Source organism: Aedes albopictus, chromosome 1 (assembly GCF_035046485.1).
Source record: "Aedes albopictus strain Foshan chromosome 1, AalbF5, whole genome shotgun sequence".
Taxonomy (NCBI): domain Eukaryota; kingdom Metazoa; phylum Arthropoda; class Insecta; order Diptera; family Culicidae; genus Aedes; species Aedes albopictus.
Genome location: NC_085136.1, coordinates 169,659,365 through 169,683,304, shown reverse-complemented (window position 1 = coordinate 169,683,304; position 23,940 = coordinate 169,659,365). Strand labels below are relative to the sequence as shown.

General features: G+C 41.0%; 2 protein-coding genes and 1 long non-coding RNA gene across 4 annotated transcripts; 2 read left to right on the top strand and 1 right to left on the bottom strand.

The window, feature by feature from the left end:
• Nucleotides 1-61: 61 nt before the first annotated feature.
• On the top strand, nucleotides 62-745 carry LOC134289783 (uncharacterized). Its single transcript, XM_062856286.1, has one exon. The coding sequence runs from the start codon at nucleotides 62-64 to the stop codon at nucleotides 743-745; it is 684 nt and encodes a 227-aa protein (XP_062712270.1).
• An 8,803-nt stretch (nucleotides 746-9,548) lies between these two features.
• LOC109412111 (bombyxin B-1 homolog) lies at nucleotides 9,549-14,382 on the bottom strand. Of its 2 annotated transcripts, none has more exons than XM_062845800.1 (4): nucleotides 13,953-14,382; nucleotides 10,403-10,633; nucleotides 9,896-10,024; nucleotides 9,549-9,827 (listed from the first exon to the last, which is right to left on the bottom strand). In XM_062845800.1, the coding sequence occupies exons 1-4, from the start codon at nucleotides 13,959-13,961 to the stop codon at nucleotides 9,702-9,704; spliced, it is 495 nt and encodes a 164-aa protein (XP_062701784.1). In that variant the 5' UTR covers nucleotides 13,962-14,382; the 3' UTR covers nucleotides 9,549-9,701. The 2 variants fall into 2 exon arrangements, with proteins under 2 accessions (XP_062701784.1, XP_029733705.1); XM_029877845.2 differs by having other exon boundaries at nucleotides 9,896-10,022; nucleotides 10,422-10,633; nucleotides 13,953-14,381.
• A 1,821-nt stretch (nucleotides 14,383-16,203) lies between these two features.
• On the top strand, nucleotides 16,204-20,973 carry LOC134285273 (uncharacterized). Its single transcript, XR_009996259.1, has 3 exons — nucleotides 16,204-19,314; nucleotides 20,096-20,219; nucleotides 20,292-20,973. It is a non-coding gene; the product is annotated as an uncharacterized LOC134285273 (long non-coding RNA).
• Nucleotides 20,974-23,940: the final 2,967 nt, after the last annotated feature.

The window sequence follows — 23,940 nt, the reverse complement described above, 5'->3', positions numbered from 1 at the left end:
TAGGGCTATCAAGTTGACTGATGCACAGCACCGCCCTTCGGCCATCAGTACGGTGAAGGAAATGTTGAAGTGTAACAATTACCCTAACTGGTTCATTCAGAATGTCTTGAAACAGAGGGTACACAAGCACTACAACGGACTGCAGAACGACAAGGAGGTGGACGAAACGAAGTACATTCCCACGCCATATGTCCCATGCCTGAGTGAAAAGTTGCAAAAAATCCTCAAGGAACAGGGCATAACATTGGCGGTGAAAGCAAAATCGAAATTGAAAAATGAGATTTTCGCTAAACTCAAGGACCCGATCCCACCAGGACAACATAAAAATGTGGTGTATTCGGTACCTTGTGGAACAGGGGATGGAAAGGTGTACATCGTACAGACGGGGAGAAAACTGGACACGCGGATCAACGAGCACAAAAATGACGTAAAACGGAAAGACAACAGGACTGGATTAACGCACCACACGCTATGTGACGGCCATGTGTTTAATTTTGACGAGACGAAAATAATTGAACGAATCGCCGACCAGGAGAGCAGAGTAGTCGCGGAGACATTCCACATCAAGCTGGCAGGGGAAGCCAATACAGTGAACCTCCAGCGTGAGTGTGGATTGTTCAACACGAACTACAATGCGTTAGTGTTTAAGCTGCGACAAGTGACGAACAACGATAGACGACGAAGAGGAAACGAGAGAGGACGCGCACCACAACCGCAAAGTACCCTACTAGACAGTGGTACGTGATCTCCCAGCTGGATAGGAGGTAGCATCAGCTGCGGCGATCAAATTGTGAGTTGTGGGGTGAAAAAATGTTAAATGAAAAATTGTGCTATGTTAATGTTTTAATTTCGTGTTTTTTGTAATAAAATTTTAGGCGTCTGAAGATGGCCGAAATGTGATTAGGCCGAAACGTCACGCTAAAAACAAGTTTGTTTTATTCGTTCACCGAGAAATATCAACAATAAAGAGATATAAGAACAGTTACCGGATTCAGTTGCTCGTTTCTCATATTGTTACGTCCTGGAGTTTGGGGTGGCCGTGACACATCGTCGTGTATTTAAACTCCCAGGAGTAAACAAGAACACATTAAAACGTAGACTTTATTTACACTTAAGGTGAAACGGGACGCCGTGTTATTTTCCCTATCTTGCCTCTCTTTCTAACAATTTGCCTCGCGATTTTGAAGATGGTAATCTCGAGTTCTATCGCACTGAAGATGCTGAAAAACAATCAGCATATGCACTGCAAGTGAGCATACACAGTGATAGGTTTTTGTTGCAAAATATGAAGTAGAATCTGAGATTACCATCTTAGTAGCAACAGAGCAATGGCGGATATTTCCCCGACCGTCCCGTCCGCCCTTAAAATACTACATTATAAAGACGCGACACGTTTACAGCACGGCGGTTACAAAACTTCTAAATCTAATTGTCTGCTTTGTGCATCAACCGAAAGGCAGACTCGTTGCCTTCGGTGAGCGAGCAGTATAGGGAGAGACGGAGAGACTTCTGATCAGCTCAGTGGTTCCCAACATCTCCCCCTTTTATTTGGTTGACAGAGTAACCATAGCGACGGTCTTCTGGTGGACGAAGAGCGATGATGGTTGGATGGTAACATTCATTGCGCAGTCGATGATCAGGATGACGAAAACGATGGCACGGGTAACGTTGGACGTCCATCGATCAGACCCTGGTTGACCATCCATTTGAAAGCGTCGCTGATTGCAAATGACCGCCTTCTCGGATCATCCATGCGGTGTCCATTTTGGTCCAGTAGGTGCTGTATATACTTCAGGCGTTCCAATTTATGAGCACCGAATCTTCCAGTGTGGGCCGGTTGAAAATAATTAATTTTAATCACCGACTCGATTGAACCGACGCTGGATGTCTTGGGAACCTCTGCCGAATGCTCATGCTGCTGCTTGCTTTCGACGCTATTTTCACTGATGCCGCCGGGCGATGCAGAAACGGCGATCGAGTGAACAATAGCATGTTGGGTTTCGCTTTGCTGCTGCTGCTGCTGTAAGTCCGAGTGCACGGGAGGAACGGACGGCCGACTCATTAAGAGCCGATTTCTTCACCTCGGCTTAACCCGTAAGCCAGGCTTACCCATATAGTTAAACCTGGTTTAACGCTTAAGCCAGGGTGAAGAAATCGGCTCTAAGTGCTGCGGTTGATTAATGAATACCGACGTGGAATCAACAGGATTTTGCAGTTGTGTTGGATTCGGGAGTACGGCAGTTGGAATCTCTTGTTGATTCAACTCGATAGGCGATGAAGACGGTGCAAATATTGGTTGATTTAATGGTGGTTGAACGAGATTCAATACGAATTGCTCCAATAATTTCATTTGCTCCATGTAATGAAAATGTTGGAGCTCCAGCAGCTGCTGCATGTCGCTGTAGAACCGTTTACTTAATTCACTTTCAAGCTGCATGTACTGCTCCATGTGATGCAGCAAAGTGATTTGGTTCTGTGAGGTCGTCGTCGTTGACACAGTGGGCACTTGCTGTACCACTGGCTGCGGATAGGCTGTCGGGGAAGTATTTAGCCCGTCGAATCCGCGCGAAATTACTGTTGGAGCATTGTTCAGCGAGTGATTGTGCGGTTCCATCACCATGGCGGGGTTGAACTGGTGTTGATGGAACTGTTGGTGCTGGTTAGGCTGTGCGCTCGCGGACGGATAAAGTAGAGAAGACGCGAATGATGGATGCTGGTTCCAGTAGACCGATCCTGGAACCGGAGAGTGTAGCCGATCATCTGCGTGCTGCTGTTGCAGATAGTATCCCGCGGCTAACGCTGAATGTACGGGGGCTATTCCACTCTTTGGCGCGAAATCCATTGTGCCGTCCATCTTCTCCTCCGCGAAGAAACAGAAACGCGTCGCGGTTTCTCACTGCACGCCCGGGTAACTCGTCGCCACTGTTACAACCTGGAGTTCGGCGTGGCCGAGACACATTGCAATGTATTTAAACTCCCAGGAGTAAACAAGAACACATTAAAACGTAGACTTTATTTACACTTAAAATACTACATTATAAAGACGCGACACGTTTACAGCACGGCGGTTACAAAACTTCTAAATCTAATTGTCTGCTTTGTGCATCAACCGAAAGGCAGACTCGTTGCCTTCGGTGAGCGAGCAGTATAGGGAGAGGCTTCTGATCAGCTCAGTGGTTCCCAACACATATAATGTCAACAGCAACCAGTTGCTTGATGTACTTGTGGCTGCAAAGGTTTCAGTTGGTAAATTCCCGGTCATCATCGGCTTATCAATTGGCCGACGATTAGTTTGGACGCGTTTTGAATTGCTCTAGACCCATGCGCGCGCTTATTATTTAATTTAAATCGCTTTGTCTAAGTATTTTTTTAAATTACCAGCAGCGGTCGTCGTGCGCAATATTGTTATTGTTATCGAATATTTATTTATTTGCCGTCATGACCTGTTAATTTTTTACTGTGCTCACGGATATTCACCTATATTGCTGTGCGGATCACTGTGAATGAGAGACAGTAAACATTTTCATCGTAATCAAAGCTAATTTTGCAAAATTCTTCAATGGGGGATCAATATAAAACTACAAAATGTTTTCATGAATATCTAATATTTAAAGAACGGTTCTTCGGACTAGACACTAGTTATAAAATACGTATAGTTTCGTCTTCGGTCAAATTACTAATGATCTGCATTCCACTTATTCCTCTTTATAATACTAGGCTCTGCCTATCTGCTCTCGTTATTCTTTCCTTCCTTATTTCTCATGGTTTCTCCCAAAAGGGTTTATCCATTTTACCACCCACGAGCAGGTCTCGTCTTTTTTTAAGATCGAGAAAATCTGCTGATCAGATACCCGAGAGGTGGTTCCTCGGGTTATGTGGGGATCGACCAGGGCCAGATTTACAAATATGGGGGCCCGGGGCCAAAGTGTTGTGGTTGTGGGGGCCCTTTTTTAGAGAAAATATGTTTGCTCACCCAAGTAACAATTATACTTTTGTGGCAATCCTGAAGTATTTTCTAAGATTGAATAATAAAACTTAGCAATAAAGCCCTTTGTTCTGCAAATCCGAGATAAAATAGGTATAAACTACACGCAGAAAAATAACACATATTAGAACCAAATTCAAAGAGACTTCATTTCTAAGTCGCGGGGTTCATTGAATCAAAAAAATATTTTCTTTGATTTCAACATCGAAGAATGCACATAGCTAATAATGAACAAGATGATTCAGTTTTACCCTGAGATTTTCAAGAGCAGATCTGGCCGTGAACGATAGTGCGCTATCGGTGATGCATATTATAACAGTACCCGTATTCGATTCTCGCATGCTTTTTTTTTCATTTCATTACCACTTTTAAACAAAAATATTTTGTTTTTGAACCTAAGTCGATGGATATTTGTTTCTAAAAAATATAGACTTTGAAATCACAAAATTGCTCAGTTTCAAAGCAATAATGTTATAGATTCAAAGTGAAGAAGTATTTGAAACTAAAATCAACGCCGCGAGGCTTGATTTTAGAAACAATGAAATGAATGCTTTGAAACTAATGCCAAATATTTTAGATTCAAAGCAAAAAAGGTATTAGGCCGTGGTTTAATGATATATATTCTTTGATTCAAATCACTTTATTTTTGAGTTCAATATATTTTTTTCTGCGTGTATCCATAAGACTAATCTGGCCCACTCTTCAGGAGATCTTCAAGACTGGTTTTGAAGACTGCTTTGAAACTAGTTGTATTTATGTACTAACACTGATGATTGGTTATAAGAACTTCATAAAACTTTAACAAGAATAGCTTGAAGCATGTTGATCTTTTAGCTGTCTTTCTCAAAAATTAGGCTGACCAGATTTGTCCCGTTTAAATACGGGACACATTTTATAAAACCCCAAAAAAAGGAAATCAATGTCCAAAAACAGAACTGGATGTTGTTAATATTGTCATTTCAACTAGAAGGAACGAATAATTCAGTCAAAAACATAAGAAATGCCCCAGTGGCGAGCATTTGAAAATTAAGTTGTCCCGTTAAATACGGGACGGATGGTCAGCCTATCAAAAATGCTAATAGTGCATGATAAATGAAATCTTTTACCTCAGCATTATGCAGATGCGAACTAGTTTTGTTTCATGGATGAAATGTTAATTGAACTGCGAATTAATTTTCATCAAATTGAAATGGCTAATGCATCAAAATTGCCTGACAGACAGATCATTGATGACAGGGAATCAAAATTTTCCGTGCCATACCTACTTTGTCGTTGATATGCCACTTAAAACATACGAAAATAACAAAGCGCCTCAAAAATAATATCATTCATTAATATACGAAGACATAAATTTCCTGTAAAAACAAAAGGCTACGCCACTTTTTCAATTCTTTCTAATCATGGCTGCCGTTCCAAGCGAACAAAATTCATGCAGCCACCATCAATTGTTATTACCTTTATTCCAAACCACCTCAAAACAATGATGGAACCAAGTCCCCTTGCATGAAATCTACAGCATTTATTGAAGATTGTTTTTACTAGTGATGATCTTAAGGCAGATTTGTTCGTCTTAAATGAAACTTATTCGTTTTATTCAAGAGTAACAGCCTTTGACAATTGTTTGTTTACCTTTTTGGAGCTAGAAAGTTGTTTCTGTACATTTTGCTTCAGGAAGTGCCAATTCTATGATAGTTTCGTCTATTTAATAAGTGCATTTCTAAAACTTTCTAGTATTACACTATTTAGCATAAGCACGAGAAGAGTCACAGTAAGTACCCATTTCATTTTCGATTCAAGCTGCTGTGGCCTGTGTGAGTAACTGGCTGAATGTTGGACGACCTCAGCAAGCTACTCGCATTTTTGATTGACTATAAAATTAATATTTCGTCGATATGATTACTTTTGAGCACCAAAACGGCAAAATTAACAGTGTGCAAAAATGTTTGAGTGTTTAGATTTGCATAAAAAAGCCAATTTATTGCATAATTTATTATTTGAATTAATAAGATTTTATTATTCCGCTTAGTTCTTGTTCCACACTAGTGGCTCCAGCTCAAGAATTGAAAGCTTTAAGAAGTTTTTAAAGGAGAATAACTCAGATGAATTGTACTTGAATAAACAAGGCATAAACTTTTAATAAAGTTTGTTGATGTTATGTGTTGAAAATAACTTCAAATACGTCTTAAAACTTATAATAAGATCAAATGCCTTAGGGTATCAAGTTGTTTTATGCGGAGTTTTCAAAATTAACTTGAAGAAAACTTAAAAACCGCATACGAACGGAGATTATTTTCTCTTGATAAAAACAACTATAAATGTTTCATGAATTCTTCATGCTATGATAAAGCTTCCATAAAAATAAACAAATCTAGAAGGAATTTAAATTGTTACTTGGGCATGCACAGAAATCGAGAATAATATAAACCTTCACATACCCGACCCTCGACAACTCATTTTCAAAATGCTGCCATTTCGTCAATTTTCAAATTTGTGTTGCGAACAGTGAAACACAACTGCGATAACCAAATTTGAATAAGTTGACCCATCCGGATCCTCGTGACAGGTTCCACGGGGCCTCATTGGGCACACTTCTGGGTTTCAACCAAAACATGCCGTGCGACATATCAATCTTCATTATTTCGAATGGCTAAGTCAGGAACGACTGACTATCAACTAATATGGTCACCCCGCAACATCTAGCACAGGTTCCATTTCTGGTTTGCAACCAAAACAAGCCGTGCGACGTAGTATCAATTTTCATGATTTCGAGAGAATGGGGCAGAAAAAATGACTGAAGTATATATCAACTTAAAGTGACCAGACGTCCCGGATTGTGCGGGACAGTCCCGGATTTAAGCTAGTCATCCCGCATTGTAAAGTGTCCCGGAAATGTCCCGGATTTCAACAATCGCTACAATATTTTTTTTTCGCGACAGACATATCTGACTTATATGTTAAACTGCATCTTTTCTTCTAAAATGCAAACTTCGGAAAAATTAAAAGAGTAGAACATGTTTTTTTATTCATGAATCAGCGCGACTCATTTTGCTTGATTTTTTCTATTTTTTTTATTTATGAATTCTAACTTAATGCTAATTCTTCAGGCATATTTCTTGATTCTTGTAAGCTCTCCGCAAGTGAATTTCGTTCACCTTTTAGAAAAAAATTCTTAAAGTATTCCCAGAGATACATATACCCACACTATAGCAACCCTCCAGGCGTTCTTTGAGTAATACAGATCCCGTCAGTAAAATTCCCAAGACAAGCATGACAAAGGCTACTGGAAAAAATAGTAGAACTTATAAAGCGAGCATAAATTTTAGTTGGATAATCTAAATGCATTCTCAATAGATTATTTTGAGAAATTTTTTAGTAATGCCTGAATAGTTCCAATAAACAAAGAGCAATTGCGTTAGATACGAATCTTTCAGCGAAATACTGAAAAAATGCCTTAGTATCCTTTCAGGGAAAATTTTTGGAGGACATTGTTGATATTTTTCAAAATTTGCATGCTACAGTGGTTTGAAATTCCCACAGAATTTTCCCTATTTTTTAAGGGTTTCTTCGAGAATTCCTCTAGTTATTCATCTACAGTTTTATTTCAGAGTTTTCACTAGCTATTCTTTTGCAGAGATTTTTTAAGCATTTTTAAGGTTTCTCAAGGATTACCGTCGACAGATGTTCCAGGGGTTTTTTTTATAAAATTAACAGTTTTTTTTTTATTTTCTCCAGCTTTTTCTTTCAAAGCTTGAACAGACATTTTTCATGAAACAAAACTCGGGAGTTTAGAAAAATTCTCCTAAAATTTTTGAAGATAAATTTCAGGGAATCAAAACAAAATGTAAATTTATTCATTATGATCTCTAAAATAATACGAAAAGAGATCTTCAGAGGATTTCTGATTATACACTTTCTAACTAACATATTAAGGACGAACGACTTGGGAACCTAGTTCAAAATGCACAAATCTCAAAAAGTATACGTCTGACGACAGTATAATTTTTATTTTGCCCAAGCTCACATGAATATCACTTTTAGTAAGAAAAGCTTTGTATTTCATAAGATTTGTGTGCCTGAATCGTGGATAGGTGCAAAAGTCGACCATTTTGGCGGCCTGCAACCAGTATATTGAAATTATTAAGCTTTTTTGGAAAATAGGGTCTGAAAAACTTACAATTCAATTTATGTAAAACTGTGTCCCGCATCAGTGTAAAATATATCTGGTCACTTTATATCAACTGGTATGATGGCCGCTCCAGAACACCTGCAACAGGTTCTGTGAGGGCCTCTCAAATATAATAACACACGAAATAATCACTTTTAGCCATTTGGCAAAACATACTCAATTTTCTCGGCTCCCTGGGCATAGTGTATCATTGTACTTGCCTCACAATATACAAACTCATGCAATGGCAGGCAAAGAAAGCCCTTCAATTAATAATTGTGGAAGTGCTCAAAGAACATTAAGTTGCAGCGAGGCAGGCCAAGTCCCAGTGGGGACGTCGAGCAATAAAGAAGAAGAAGAAGACTCCTCCCCACCTCTGACCCCGTATAATACGGAATATCTCCGGAATGATTCCGGATATTACATGACCACTTGAGTGTAATAAACTAGCACCTATTTATGATCGATTGAGGAGGGCGACTTAAAAAAAAAATCGGATGAAAATTAACGAAATACCAGCATTTTGAAAATGAGTTGTCGGGGGTCGGGTACGTGAAGCTTAAGGCCAATAGGGTGATTTTGTATAGGGCACTGCACTGTTTTGATTTTGTATGGGATTTTGACGTTTCGTGGCCTTGTTGTTTACAAAATTTCTGTAAGAGTGAAAGAGAAGGAAATAATTTCATGCACTGCCCTATAGCAATATCTCAATCATCACCGACAACTTGATTGAAATTGCAGAATAGCGGCTAGTAGCAGCCAAATTTGATTTCAATGTCTCCCAGGGATCCTAAACAAAGACATAAAAGTAGTCCCGAAGCGAAACTTTTTTTTTGTATGGAACGGTCTGTATGGAGAAAATTTGATTTTTTTTAATGTGGTATCATTTAATAGTATTACAAGCAACATTTCTACGTCTAATACGTCATTCGAAAGGTTTATAAGCAAGCTTTTAGAAACTACTTGAAAAGTATGACATTTTTCATTTAAGCCAAAGATAATATGTAAAGTTGAACATTTCATTCGTTTTACCAAAAATCGGCAATGGTCTCATTCTGCTACCAATATCTCGATAAGTATAGGGATTGGCAAACTAATATTACTAGGGTTCACTGGTCCAAGTGGCATACTTTCAACTACCGAAGGTAAATATTAAATTGAATAAAGTCAATTTTTGATTTTTGGCCACCTGAATCCCCTTAGTGGTCTGGTGAAATACTAAATCCAAACAACTACAACGGCAGTCGGCACCGTCCATGGATATCTCATTGACATGTCTGAGCCTATCATGGCTCGAAATGAATTGAGGGAGTACGAATTGGTAAAATAGCTTCTTGAGGAAAGCTGCAGGAGTTGTGTAGAATGGATATCTTTCAGTGAGTGAATCAGTTTCGTAGATAATTTTCCATGTTCATGATGGTTGACTAGAAATTGCTTAACGTTGTCTTAATTCAATCACAGCCTAAGGATTTCTCCCTTTTTAGTGGTTCAGTTCATTTGGAGCGTTCTCCATGTTTTGTATATCACAATCGCTCAGTTTTTTTTACACATCTAGTTAAAACGGTAGTACTGTTTTCGTCTGCTACCCATGTATTTGGCATTAATTCGGTTGAATTCCGGTCTCACAGTTCCAAACTCCATCGGCATAGCATTGAATGGAAATCTCGTCGTAAATGGCTGAGAAAAGAAAATGATACGGTCATTAATAATATACTCGAGGTTTTTGGTGGATCTAGCCCACTCACGAGTTGTTCGACGGTTCTTGCGGTTGTTGGTGGAGTAGTGGATTTGCTTTCTTCGTTGGACATTACAACCTCTTCAGGTTGTTCTACTTGCTCCATGCAGTATTGCATTAGTATGGTATCGGTACAGCTCTGGTGGCCAGTGTTGCGAATACTCACTTGCAAGAGTCATACTCATTTGCTTCTATCTCAGTCCAGAAGCATGCTATCAAAAAATGATGCTAGAAGGGCTTTTAGATTGTTGTTTAATCTAAAAGTTTGCCGAATAAAGTAAAGGTCGCAGACGCATACCAAAGCTATGAGAGGGCTGTGAGTACGAGGTGAGTAAAATTCGTGTAATTTATACTCACCTTGTACTCACAGCTCTCTCACGGTTTTGGTATGCGTCTGCGACCTTTACTTTATTCGGCAAACTTTTAGATTAAACTACAATCTAAAACCCCTTCAAACATCATTTTTTGATAGCATGCTTCTGGACTGAGATAGAAGCAAGTGAGTATAATTTTTTACTAGTGAGTATTCGCAACACTGCTGGTGGCAACATTCTTCGACTATTCCTCGCTTGATGCGGCGATGGGACCGTTGCTCGCTATCAGCTGATGTCAGTTGGGAATATCCACCGCGTGCCTTGCATAGATCCGAGATTCGATCTGCTAAGTACTTGCCGCATGATTTTCGCACGGCTCTCGCTCCGACACTTTTGAAAGTCAGCAATATTAGAAGAAAAACGACAACGTATGTCTGGAAATACAAAGAGAAAAGGAAATCAGTCATATTATTAGTCATAAAAACGGCTTGCGGTTGAAATTACTATTCTGAGGGTCAATTTAAATACACAACGCCACTAAATTTGAGCAGACTGAATTTCGTTTCATTTCAACAGAATAATGTTTTCAATTTTACCATGGACCCGATTAACAATTAAAAAAAGTTTCTGTTGGCAGCTGGATTCAAACCGAGAACCTTGAGATTACCAGGCTCGCACGCTATCACTCGGCTATCGAACTGGTTGATATGGGAGAAAACAAAACGCACACAAAAAGTGTTTGTTGATCGATGATCACGTTTTGCCATGGTAAATTTGAAAACATTTTTGTGGTGGTCATTACTCCAAGCCGTTTTTCAGTGTACCTTGTAACACGAATTCTTTGTAAATGAATAATGTTCCATTTTTTTTTTACAAATACAGTTTTTACATTCGTAGTTTCATCAAAATTTAAGATTGGTTTATAGTGCAAAGATTTTTCGATTCAGGAGTGACAATTAGAATATGCTTCCCCAAATGCAACGTACACAAGCCGAAGCCAGCTGAATGCGCACAAATTATGATGTTATTGACCTTGCCAAAATGCTTCAGGAACCCATTGACCTTTCCCGTTGATCTTTGCATACTCGTACCGATCTTGAGATAAGGTTGGTTTGATAGAGACGTCACAATTAACGATGTTAGATTTGTTTCATTGATGTAAACCGTTTCTATAATTCAGCCATTACTTATACTTGTTTGTGTGTAAACACATTTTTGTTTACGTTGCCTGTGAGATTTACCACAACAAGGTAAACAAAAAGTGGACAAAACCCGTAAAACATGAAAAAGTTTTATCTGTCGCATATTTTTTATATCCGATTTATCTAGGTAATCAAAGCTAGAAATAGAAAGATAAAGAGTAGTTCTTTCAAATGAGGTAAAATAATTGTTAATTGTTGGGAAATCTTACGAGCTCTGGAGAGCCATAGTTGAGCAATTTGTATGGAGATTTCACTTTTTTGCGCTCCGTCACGAAAGGGATATAAAATGTGGGTGCAAAACCTGTATCCTATACAAAAGCAACATCTCTATTTCATATAAATCAGGCCAAACATGTCTAAAGGTCCTATCTGCAGAAGAGAGGCTCTCTTTGGTTGCCCTCTCTTTGGTTAATATCTCAGCTGTTCATTTGAATCATGATTATCTCCTTGCATAGAACGATGGTCAAATCAATCGTCTTTTGATTTGTACTGCAAAAGTAGTTGAAATGTGTACCATTACATTGCATTAATTGAAAGAGAAAGTGAATAAAGAGAGCCTCTCAAACGCTGATAGGACCTATTCAAATGTTCGGCCTGAAATGCAATCTGTACAGATGCTTAGAAATCTGTATATATGACATCCCTGGTCACAATTGGACTCAGTCCAAGTACGCGCGCGATCTCAAAGCCGCAGTAACATATATCTGAGGATAATCCCTAGACTTAATCATCTACCATGAATAGAATTTTGAAAACAAGAATCATGAAAAAACGTATAGGCGAAACTACCAGAGGTGCCGGGGATGCCAGGTACTCCCTAGACTTTGAATGTATTGCTGTGTGACATAGGGCGACGAATGATGTATGGATGAACCAATACATATTTTGATTCTAGTGCACCCTATCAAAAATCTATGGTTCCGGCCATGGGAAAGCAGTGAAAGCCATGATATTTGCGTCGTAATCAGCGTGTGTGTTAAATGCCGTACAGCTCCGTGTCAGCAATAATCATGGCCGGCGCACAACTGTCACACAGAAACTGCTGTTGACCTCATATTTAGATTTTGGTGGATTCCTTGGACACACAGGCTGGAAGAAGGTCTTGTTGCGTCAAATTTGCACCCTAACCAAGCAGGTCGACATCGTTTCTGCGTGCCTCAGCATAGGCTGCAGCGCTAAGTAAAAAACGTAATTGAAGAGTGTTAAACAGAACATAACCCTGTGCATCCTTTGATGCTGTCTTGCTCTCTCCAAAAGGAAATTTGACGCTTACTGTGCCCCCGTGTTCAAATTTTCCGAAGGAGTGACAAAGACAGCACAAAACGGTGCACAGGCTCATTACGACTCATGGGCATGCGAGTCGCGAGTGCTTACAAAACTATTTCGACGGAGACAGCATGCGCTGGGATGATTCCCCGGATGGAAGAAGGAATGACAGAAACGTGAGAAACACAATCCGAGCGGACTCATTGGCTAAGTGGAAACTTTGCCAGCAAGAGTGAGCTACAATAATAAAAGGCAGGTGGATCCATCCGGCTCATCCCAAACGTGTTTTTTTCTGGCACGGCTTCAGGAAGTTCTTTAGAAAGACACGGACACGTTCGACGCTTCCAGTGAGCTATTCGCTCTTTGAAGGAAGCACGACACTAGACAACGGACTAGCATGCAACGCCCAGTGGCACAGCCGAAAACTTTTCCTGACAGCTGAGGCGGGAATCGAACCCGCGCTCCTTGGCACGATGCGCCTAAGTGCTTGGTGACATTAGTCGCACGACCACGAAGCCACGAAAGTTGTGTACCACAAGTACCACAGGTAGTGGTTGTTCGTACCACAAGTACCTGAATCTATTTGCTCACACTTTTGCCCTCACTTTTTTCCTGATGGAGTCTGTGAACGTGGAGGAGACACCGTAAATCGATGTCAATTATTCACAGGTCCGGTTGAACGTACACACTTAAAATAAAGTACCGTATTCAGCTGTTCTATTTTCGGTAAAAGTTCAGATTACCGAATGTTCAGCACTATATTACCGAAGTTCGTCAAAAAATTACCGAACGTTCGGTAAAAACTAGCTGAACTTCGGTAAAACTGTGCTGAATTTCGGTAATCCAAACTTTTACCGAAAATAGAACAGCAGAATTTTCCATCGAGGTGATGCTGATCGCTGAGTGAGGAAGGATGTTGATCGCCCTGCACTGAACTCCCCGACACGCTATAAATTATGCAGTAGGGTGTTATTATTATTACCATTGATCGTCAACAATATCCGCTGGTGGCACATAAAATTCATCACTTCTATTTACCTACAAGTGTTATCAATGCACATTATTCCACTAGCAGTTGTCAACCGAAGACGGTTTTTCTACTGCTCCTCTCAACAAAAACGAATCAGTAAAAACAGGCGTGATTAATGTGACCTTTTGGGCTATCATGCTCTGCTGTTATATTTTTCGCTCGAGCATACCGGACATTACTAGAACATTCAAATGCTCCTATCGGTTGGATTTACTACGCCCATTCTAAACCCTTCTATCTTCAAACTCAACGTACCAGTTTCATGATCCTGTTTGCTCACTTTGCTGACACACCGTTGTCGGAACGCGATTAAAGATCCACGTGAGATGGCTTGTTCGATACTCTCTCCGTGCACGATTGAATTCAATATAGACACACACTGGAATTCTACGTTCACATTCCACTTTCCAATGACCTTAGTCCGCATGCACCAGATATTCCGGAATACTTGGGTGAACTGTTGACTGAGACACTGTCCATGGTGATCCGTGTAGCACTTTCTATACAACCAAACGAAGAAAAAAAATCACATTTCAACGGGAGAGAGGTTCTTGCCCACGCGGTATATAATCGAGTATGAAGCAGACTCCTTGGAACTTTGCCATTTTTATACTGCCAGCCAGCGGTGCTGAGTGTTCCACTAGTGAGCCCATTTCAGTGTCTTGTCTTGCTCCGACTGACTGAGAGATGAAGCAACTCGACAGAGCTAGACTTTCACGGTGGTTCCTCCGTGCTGTTTTTCGCGATGATGTTGTGACTGGTGATGCTCTAGCGAAAAATAAGGCTAATCTGTAGCCAGAGGCGTTAGGAGTAATTCTTATGAGGATAATCATAAATGGTTAGTCATCTGGAAAAAACCTGAAAAGTTAGGAAATATCGGAAAATGATAAGGCAATTTGATCAAGCGATCCCAAATGCATCGCGTTGGGGACGGTTTGGGTCAAAAATGATCTTAATGCACAAGAAGGGTTAAGACGAACGTCATTTGCACTTCGATTTGTCAGCTCTGGCTGTCTTGAAGGCGGTTGAAGCTCCCACCTCCACACACTCGACAAGGACTGCCTACGACAAACATGTTTAGGCGATGTTCTTTTGATGACTATGAGGGCGTCGACAAGAGCCCTTTTCTCTAGCAGCTAGTCTAGCTTCCCGGCTCCAAGAGGCAACACCTTTCTGGCATGCCCTAAGCTGTGGTGGCTGAGGGCTCACGTTTGGTCGCAACCTGAGACGTCGCTACCCCTTACTCTCGTAAGTCAAACCTACAATTCCCAGCCAAGTGAGAGGCCTGGCTTAACGATTGAGCATGTTTAAACCCCCTCAACTACTCGGTAGGGGTCGCATATCATCTTGGATTGGGGTTCCTTGTTTTGTGTACCACGGAACAAATAGTACTTGCCGGAATCTATACGGCTGTTCTGGGGGCCCTACACTCACTAGATCACTCTCAGCCTGGTCGCTGTACCTTACTTACTTACCGGTCAGATTAAGGCCTGAGTGACCTCCGCTGTACATAGGAGTCGTCTCCATTCTACTCGGTCCATGGCTGTGTGTCTCCAGTTCCGCGCTCTGCGAAGGGTCCGCAGATCGTCCTCCACTTGATCGACCCACCTAGCTCGCTGCGCACCACGTCTTCTTGTACCGCTCGGATGACTCTAGTGAACCATTTTAGTCGGGTTGCTATCTGACATCCTGATGACGTGACCCGTCCACCGTAGCCCGTAGCCTTCGAGTTACGCAATGTGGACGATGGTTGGTTCTCGCAGTTGCTGAAGTAGTTCATGGTTCATTCGCCTTCTTCAAATCCCGTCATCCATCTGCACTCCGCCGTAGATAATACGCAGAACCGTTTGAAAACTCTAAGGGCGCGTTGGTCCTCTACACGTAGAGTCCATCATGCTTCGTGTCCATAGAGGACTACCGGTCTAATCAGCGTTTTGTAGATGGTTAACTTCATGTTAGGGCAAACTTTATTCGATCGTAGAGTTCTGTGGAGGCCAAAGCTCGCTTTCTTGCCACAATGCGTCTATGAATTTCTCTGCCGGTGTCGTTGTCGGCGGTCACCAGTCAATGAGCCCAAGTACACAAATTCTTCAACCACCTCGATTTCATCACCGTAGATAGCAATTCGGGGTGGCGGGCGCGGTGATTCTTCCCTATCTGGAACCCTTTTCCATCATGTACTTTGTCTTCGACGCATTAATGACTAATCGTATTCGCCTGGCTTCATTCTTTAGTCGGATGTACGTTTCCACCATCGGCTCAAATTTGTGAGCTATAATATCAATATCATCATCGAAACCAAACAACTGAACGGAAATCATTTCACTCGTGTTTATCCCCGCTCTCCTTATCACACCCTTTAAAGCAATGTGGCGCTGTCCATAAACTACGTAGACTCATTTTGGGCAATCTCAAACCGCCAGCCGCCCCCCCCCCACCCCCTACGTAGACTTTTGTCCATACAAAATTTTCGAAATTTGTATGGAGCGTAGACTTTGGCCAGACCCCCCGTCCCCCCCTAAGAGTCTACGTAGTTTATGGACAGGCCCTGTCGAACAACAAGCACGAAAGACCTTGCCGCAACCCTCTGCGAGATTCGAAGGGACTCGAGAGTGTTCCTGATACTCGAACTGCGCACATCACTCGATCCATCGTCGGCTTGATCAGAATCCGTATTCGCGCATAACCTGCCATAGCTGGTCTTGGCTGTACCTATGTCGCCATATACCATACAGATCTCTTGCGCATGCAATCTTTACATTGTTAATATTCGGAATCTGGCAACATGACTTGTCCACCGTATCTTTCCGGCTTTGACAAAGATCGACCGAAGAGTGCTATAGGCGATCACTGCAAGTGCTTACAAGCCTTCCTGGAGTTTATATAAAAAAATCCTTTCCAGTTCACAGCGCACGCTGCTGTGTCTTTTCGGTAGTTGATAACTGATAGGAAGAGCGCTCGGATGTTTGACATAGGTTGGCAGAGTGATTGCTCCCTCACCATATGGGATTAGAAGTAACGTCCGCACACTAACTGACTTTGCTAAAAAGGGGTATCAATTTGTAACCTTTCAATTATCACGTAACAATAACAACTCACTTGGTATCAAGGAAGCGATGTTAATCGTTTGTTTTTTGCATTACTCGGCTTGTTTTGAAGTGGGCAGGAATCTCCTTCAGTAAGCGCCTTTCGTCATAATGCTTGGCACATCTTTCAGTATGTATAATGAAATGTGGATCCTATGTTGCTATATACAGAATTCCTCCATTTGAAGTGTTTTTTTTTCTACGCAGATTCATCTAGGTTTCAAAAGTGTCTTAGTACGCTGTTGGATTGAGTTGTTAAAGACAACTCGTCACTTTCCCCCTACTTTGTATCTTTTTATATACTTTGAGGGGAACTTCTTAATTTTAACTTTGGATGTGATATTGATTTATCACTCGTCCGGTTGGTGGTTGAAATCAGAATCATGTATTTTTCAATTTTTAGTTACATGTAGCCTACTGGAGGTAGCTGGATGTCATTTGCTTGTATTTGTGTAAACGATCGATGACGATCGATATTCGAAAGACAGAGAGAGAAGATCCAGAGAGAGTTACGATATGGAGAAGGCGGGTTCAAGGCTAAAGGCGCTTGGTGATAACTTTATGCCTTTGGCATGGGAAAATGAAATATGAGTATGACACATTTTTGTTGCGTCAGAATTACCGAAACGGTTGGTGGTCATCGTTCTGCATATGCGAACATTGCATTTGTCGCCTAAGCAGATCAATGCTATGGGAACGGATAGACTTTCGCGGTAGGTACCACTGGTGTGGTCCTTCTAGAAAATATGGTTGCTATGCGGGACATGTGGAGCGCAGATGCTACAACTTTCTCTACATTCTCTCCTCTACATATACATCTTATGTATTGTAACTGCCGACTAGCTCAGTAGGGGAGCCTTCCTGAGACTCCCTGAAACAACACCTCAGGGTCGGCATGCTTCTCGACCAGTTATTCGCGGGCAGGGAATATTCGCACTGTCGTACAGAAAAAACTCACGTCACTTAACATTTCTACACATTTATTCCGGGACTTTCCGGCCTCTTCTTCTTCTACCACTTTCCTCTTTCCCACATTCTTATAGTCTAATCTAACCTGTTCTTTCACTTCTTCGGGGCCCCGTCTTCTACCTTCCACTACCACACAGCGTACACCTCCAGGTCTTCAACGATGGCGGCGTGCACGTGCCGGTTCTTCTGCGGCCTTACGGGGTGGCGAAGCAAGTCGATGGCAGCATTCGCAGGCCCTTCTGGGTGTCCGGCGGTCGAGTATGTTGACGGACTCGGTCAGCGGCGGAACTCTGGGTCTTCTCAATGAATGGGGGGGGGGGGGCACTTGAACTCCTACAGAACCGTAGTTCTATCCAAAAACAGCGGGGTTCTGCTGTCCTTCGCTTCACTTCTTTCTGTCTTCCACTTCTCTATCTTTGCTTCAGAGGTACAGCACTTAAAAACTGTTTTCTCAACCATTTTGGTTGGTGGTTCTTTTGCGACTCTTTAAGAATTATCGAGTCGAGTGTAGATGGTTCACTGGCCTCCAGTATTCGGACAGTGACCCAAGGCATTCTATTGTCGTTTGTCGTGCCCGTTAGCCCGTTCGTGTGCATATCTCCTTCCATCTTGGTTCAGCATCTGCCACCCCTTTTAGGCTACCAAAAAGGACTTCGTTTTCCCTCTGGTGGTGGGTTTCGGAAGTAGCGTGGATGGTGGCGTAGTACGGTAGTCTACTAAACTATGGACTAGACTAACAGTAACTGACGGAGAAAACTGCACAACACATACGAACACTACCTGCACTATTTTATATTAAACACGATATACAATCAACACAAAATCTCAAAAACACTCCACACTGAACTGCGAACACTTACACTCTCCCCCAACTCGGGTAAAAAATATTTACAAAGTAAATATTTTTTCCACCGATTACACTAGACTTCCCCGGTTACACGTACCTCTGAACCTACCAACACAAACCACTCAACACCAGAACAAATTCACTTCAACCGACGGTAGTTCACAAAACACTTGACTCGAAACGTACTAGATTAAGTCATACAGAAATACATCAATGAAACACATTGTAAAGGACCAGTAAGTACGTTTACAGAGTATCGGGGTCATAGGTTTTCATCGTTGTTACCAACTCCTCACAATTTAGAGATTAACTCTGTACTGACCGTCATCGCGATTGCTCTGGTCTCCAGCGATCAAATGCGCAAACATTGAGCTTGGCAACCTCTTCCAATACTTACATTTTGTCCATACGATTGTTTAAAAAGCTTTCTTCACAACGAAACAAATGACAATGCTCTATTTACACTACGTATTTACATTATTTACAAGTATTTACAGATTAAAATTACATTGAGCAAAGCTACGGCATAGTACGGTAAAATAGTGCTTTGAAATGTTTCACCGGTTTGTCGGAGTTGCGATCGTTCTAGTACTATCTATTTCGAATTCCATTCGAACAATAGTCTATTGGTGTGCGTTTGTATTGAGATGATTTCGAACTGTCAAACTACTAATTATTGTGCAATGTTATGGTGATGAAATATGATCAACATGAGGTAAGTACGATGAATTTTAATTCAAGAATTATTTCTTAGCCGGCGAGTGAAAAATCCCCGTAGATTGATGGCCAAAACCAATCCGGAAATGGATCTTCACTGCAAAAGATTAAATTCTTGAACCAGAATCCATCAAATACAATGATTTGAGAATTTTCATTAAAAGTGAGGTTATACTGCATGAATCTACTAGGCAAAAGAGATAATTGAATTAATTGCTTTAATGATTCAATGAACTATGATTATTTTCATTCTTTGGTCTGTGATTTCACTATTAGTTTTCACCTTATTTTCCTTTTTTTTCTGAACTAAGTAAATTCCTATGGCTAACAATTACGAAACAAAATTATAAAAATCAAGATAAATTTTACAAACGTTATAAAACATGCAAAAACAAATTAAAATATTGAAATGGCCAGCATGCAAAATATATACAAAAATTTACAAGGTAATCCTTTTCAATTTAGGTTGATTTAGCGAGAATTTGGTGAAGAAGTTCTCCTAGACAAAGCTATTAACAGGAGATACTCCGCAACCAAATCTCTCTCAACACAATTATACACGCACTTAATGCTTTTCGCTTTCAGCTATTACTACCATTCACTTAACGCTTCTCCATTCAGATTTTCGCTAAGTCTGATTAGATGATTGTTGACAATCAGACTAGCTACTGAAAAGGAGATATCTTGCGCTTCATTCTGTCTCACTCCCACTATGGGTACAAAGTGAGCAGACATTCAAAATACATGGGCCCATTAATCACACTTTAAAATCTTCCTAGGTATTTCTGCAATTACTGCCTCCGCAGCTTCGAGACAAGATGACGTCACCAAGGCGAAGCATCCGAAGAGTGGCTCGTACGAGGACTGGATGGAATAGAGTCTCTAGATGCAGTATTTACAGAGGTAACTATCCATTCCAGTTGTACTGACCCTTCGCTCCACACTTGCCTATTCATCCATCTTTCTCTCTTTTAGGGAATCTAGTCGCCCTACAGACGATCCTTCCTGTATTGAGTGACCCGGCACTCGTGTGGTCTCACCGTCTCACTTTTGGTGAGTATATCAAGCAATTTGTATTGCTCCTACCATCTACCTAGGCTACTAGATGCACGCAATCCAACCACATTCACCAACACCTTTCTACCGCAATCCCTGAGAAAGAAGAAGTGTTGACTTCTCAGTTCATCGTAGTGTAGTCCGCTGTAAGTGTAAGCGATGAATTTTGTGATCTAGTACCACCTATCTATGCTTCCCTGAGCACCTTTCTACTCTTTTACTCTAAACAGAGTCTGAAAAACATTTGGCCGTAGTGCTCGAATTCAAATTCGCAACACTAGGACTATTACCACACAAAAACAAATAACCAGTCAAAAGCTGAGTTTTGGCTGGGAGAACAACATTGTAGAAAACTCTAGGAATTCTTACCTAAAAGAATTAGATTTTCTAAATGGTTCGGTAATAAAAACTGTCTCCGACATTCAAACGTTAGCTTGTATGTGGAAACCAGACTCCTCTCTCGTGTGAAACTTTTCACTAGGCATGTTTTTCTCTACTATTTCTTCTTTACATCCTCTTTCGTTCTTTTTCCTCCTACTCTTGTAAACTCTCATTTATTTCCATTCATGAAATGTTTCATTGAACTAATCTAAACTTTTCTCTCATTATAGCTCATTCAACTGAACGATGACGAGAAGAGTAATAACCGACTCAGGACGTTTTCTGCACGCCAATTCGCAATGGAATTAGAATTGAAAAAGATCTATTTAAGAGCTAGAAGTATCACAGATTAGAATTTGATAACCTAGTAAATTGAAAAATGCTATAAAATTTGAAAACCTAGTAAATTTGAAAATCCTATTAGCACACGCTTCAAAAGAAGCACACAAAACTTGTTGTAAATAAAAATTATCGTTCTTTTTTGGCCTTTTCATTTCACACACATCCGAAATCACATCACAACACACTAAAATTGTTTCAAACAAAAGTAAAAAGTTAAAAATGACTAGTATTGATCTCTAATGTTCTTTTTGAACAATCGTTTTTCTTATGTTCATTGTGTTTCTGGACAACAAAACCCCTCCGTCGCAAATGAAATGATTTTGCGAACTGTGTAAGAAGAAAGAGTAAGTCCAAATGTGGTAAGTTAAATTCGTGAAGGCCTGGAAGTTTTACCAGAGACCTCCGTCGAAACCAGTTCAATCCAGTGCGATCTTCCGAACTGACCCTTTCAAAAATTGTCAAGAAGACGATTTTAAGTTGGGCGCCAAAGTGTAACTGCCGACTAGCTCAGTAGGGGAGCCTTCCTGAGACTCCCTGAAACAACACCTCAGGGTCGGCATGCTTCTCGACCAGTTATTCGCGGGCAGGGAATATTCGCACTGTCGTACAGAAAAAACTCACGTCACTTAACATTTCTACACATTTATTCCGGGACTTTCCGGCCTCTTCTTCTTCTACCACTTTCCTCTTTCCCACATTCTTATAGTCTAATCTAACCTGTTCTTTCACTTCTTCGGGGCCCCGTCTTCTACCTTCCACTACCACACAGCGTACACCTCCAGGTCTTCAACGATGGCGGCGTGCACGTGCCGGTTCTTCTGCGGCCTTACGGGGTGGCGAAGCAAGTCGATGGCAGCATTCGCAGGCCCTTCTGGGTGTCCGGCGGTCGAGTATGTTGACGGACTCGGTCAGCGGCGGAACTCTGGGTCTTCTCAATGAATGGGGGGGGGGGGGGCACTTGAACTCCTACAGAACCGTAGTTCTATCCAAAAACAGCGGGGTTCTGCTGTCCTTCGCTTCACTTCTTTCTGTCTTCCACTTCTCTATCTTTGCTTCAGAGGTACAGCACTTAAAAACTGTTTTCTCAACCATTTTGGTTGGTGGTTCTTTTGCGACTCTTTAAGAATTATCGAGTCGAGTGTAGATGGTTCACTGGCCTCCAGTATTCGGACAGTGACCCAAGGCATTCTATTGTCGTTTGTCGTGCCCGTTAGCCCGTTCGTGTGCATATCTCCTTCCATCTTGGTTCAGCATCTGCCACCCCTTTTAGGCTACCAAAAAGGACTTCGTTTTCCCTCTGGTGGTGGGTTTCGGAAGTAGCGTGGATGGTGGCGTAGTACGGTAGTCTACTAAACTATGGACTAGACTAACAGTAACTGACGGAGAAAACTGCACAACACATACGAACACTACCTGCACTATTTTATATTAAACACGATATACAATCAACACAAAATCTCAAAAACACTCCACACTGAACTGCGAACACTTACAGTATAAACGTATATTCATAGCCATCGCAAGAACCAGAAAAGGATTGAAAAAGCCGTTTCCCTTCCTTCCAACTTTCACAGCACAGTGTGAATCTATCATATAATGCCTGCTAGTTATGCAACCAAGTGAACTGTGCGGCTTCACAGTATCTTCACAAAATCTATCACTTCACACCTGGCATCCACGCACCAACGCGTGAACACCTATGACAAAAACTGAAAAATCAACATGCCCCAACAACACTCCAACATCCGCATGAACTTGTGCAGATGCAATGAACTCCACGATCTGTTGGCAACAAACGATTTCAATGCAATTACGGCTTCCGTCCTCACCTCCACACTCACCAAGATTATCAATACTAACGCATTGAAGATGCATGTTCGTTCCAAGCAGCCATACTGGAGTAGCATCTACGGGCGGTCAATCAATGATCAATTTCGATTTTCGTCTGAAAGAACCCCTTTTTATCTTTCGATTTCTAATTTTGTCTAATTCACAAATAAAAAGAAATTTAAAAAATGATGTATTTAGCAGGCCAATTTTGGTCATCTTAGACACACCCCCTCCCTCCTCGTAGACTTTCATCCATACAAAATTTTCGATATTAGTATGGGTCGTAGACTTATTTTAGTTGACAGTTTGGCTTTTAGTTCACAGCATTTGTTGCTATTGTCATAGCTAGGAAAACTAATCCTATCGGGCATCCCGTTTCGGGTTCTATTTTTAGAGCTCTTTAACTTGAAGTCCTGAAGTGCTGTTTTCATAGCTTGGTTTTGTCTAGGAAAACTTATCCTAATTGGGCATCTCGTTTCGGATTTCATCACTAGAGTTCTATGACTTGAAGTCTGTGCCAGGGAAAAGTTTACATCTCTAGTATAGTACTTAACCCGTTACCATCCAAGGTGTCTCACAATTTAAATCTTCAAATAAATTTGTTATTAAAGGTCAAGTTCCTATTTAGCATGATTTGACGAAAAAAAAAAATGAAAGTCTATGGTGTAGTTCCAAAAAAAATCTTCATTATAGGTCCGCAATATCTGATAATTTTCTCGAGTTCTATTTTAGCACAACTTCTACGATATCGTTATATTCTGATCCGTATAGATACAATACAGCTCTAAATAAGTGAGAGAGATGATAACCACTCAAAAAGAATAGAAAAAAGGACTTATAAATTGGGGCAGAAATATAACCCGATAAAAGCCTAAAAGTATGCAATGCATGGTCCCTGTAATTTCTTGTAGTTTCGACTGCAGTGTTCAACATTTCTCAAATTTATTTTTTAGACAAATCAAATAAAGAGTACTCACTAAGTGTAGCATAACCAAGCGTTAAAATACTGTAGAAG

Bases quoted from the DNA above. Each gene is read 5' to 3' on its own strand.
- LOC134289783 (XM_062856286.1), top strand. From the start codon at position 62: ATGTTGAAGTGTAACAATTACCCTAACTGGTTCATTCAGAATGTCTTG.
- LOC109412111 (XM_062845800.1), bottom strand. The intron at 10,025-10,402 runs GTAAAAAATTAT...ACTGGCCACCAG, and splicing joins AGTGTTGCGAATACTCACTA to AGCTGTACCGATACCATACT. The intron at 9,828-9,895 runs GTGAGTGGGCTA...TTCTTTTCTCAG, and splicing joins CAAGAACCGTCGAACAACTC to CCATTTACGACGAGATTTCC.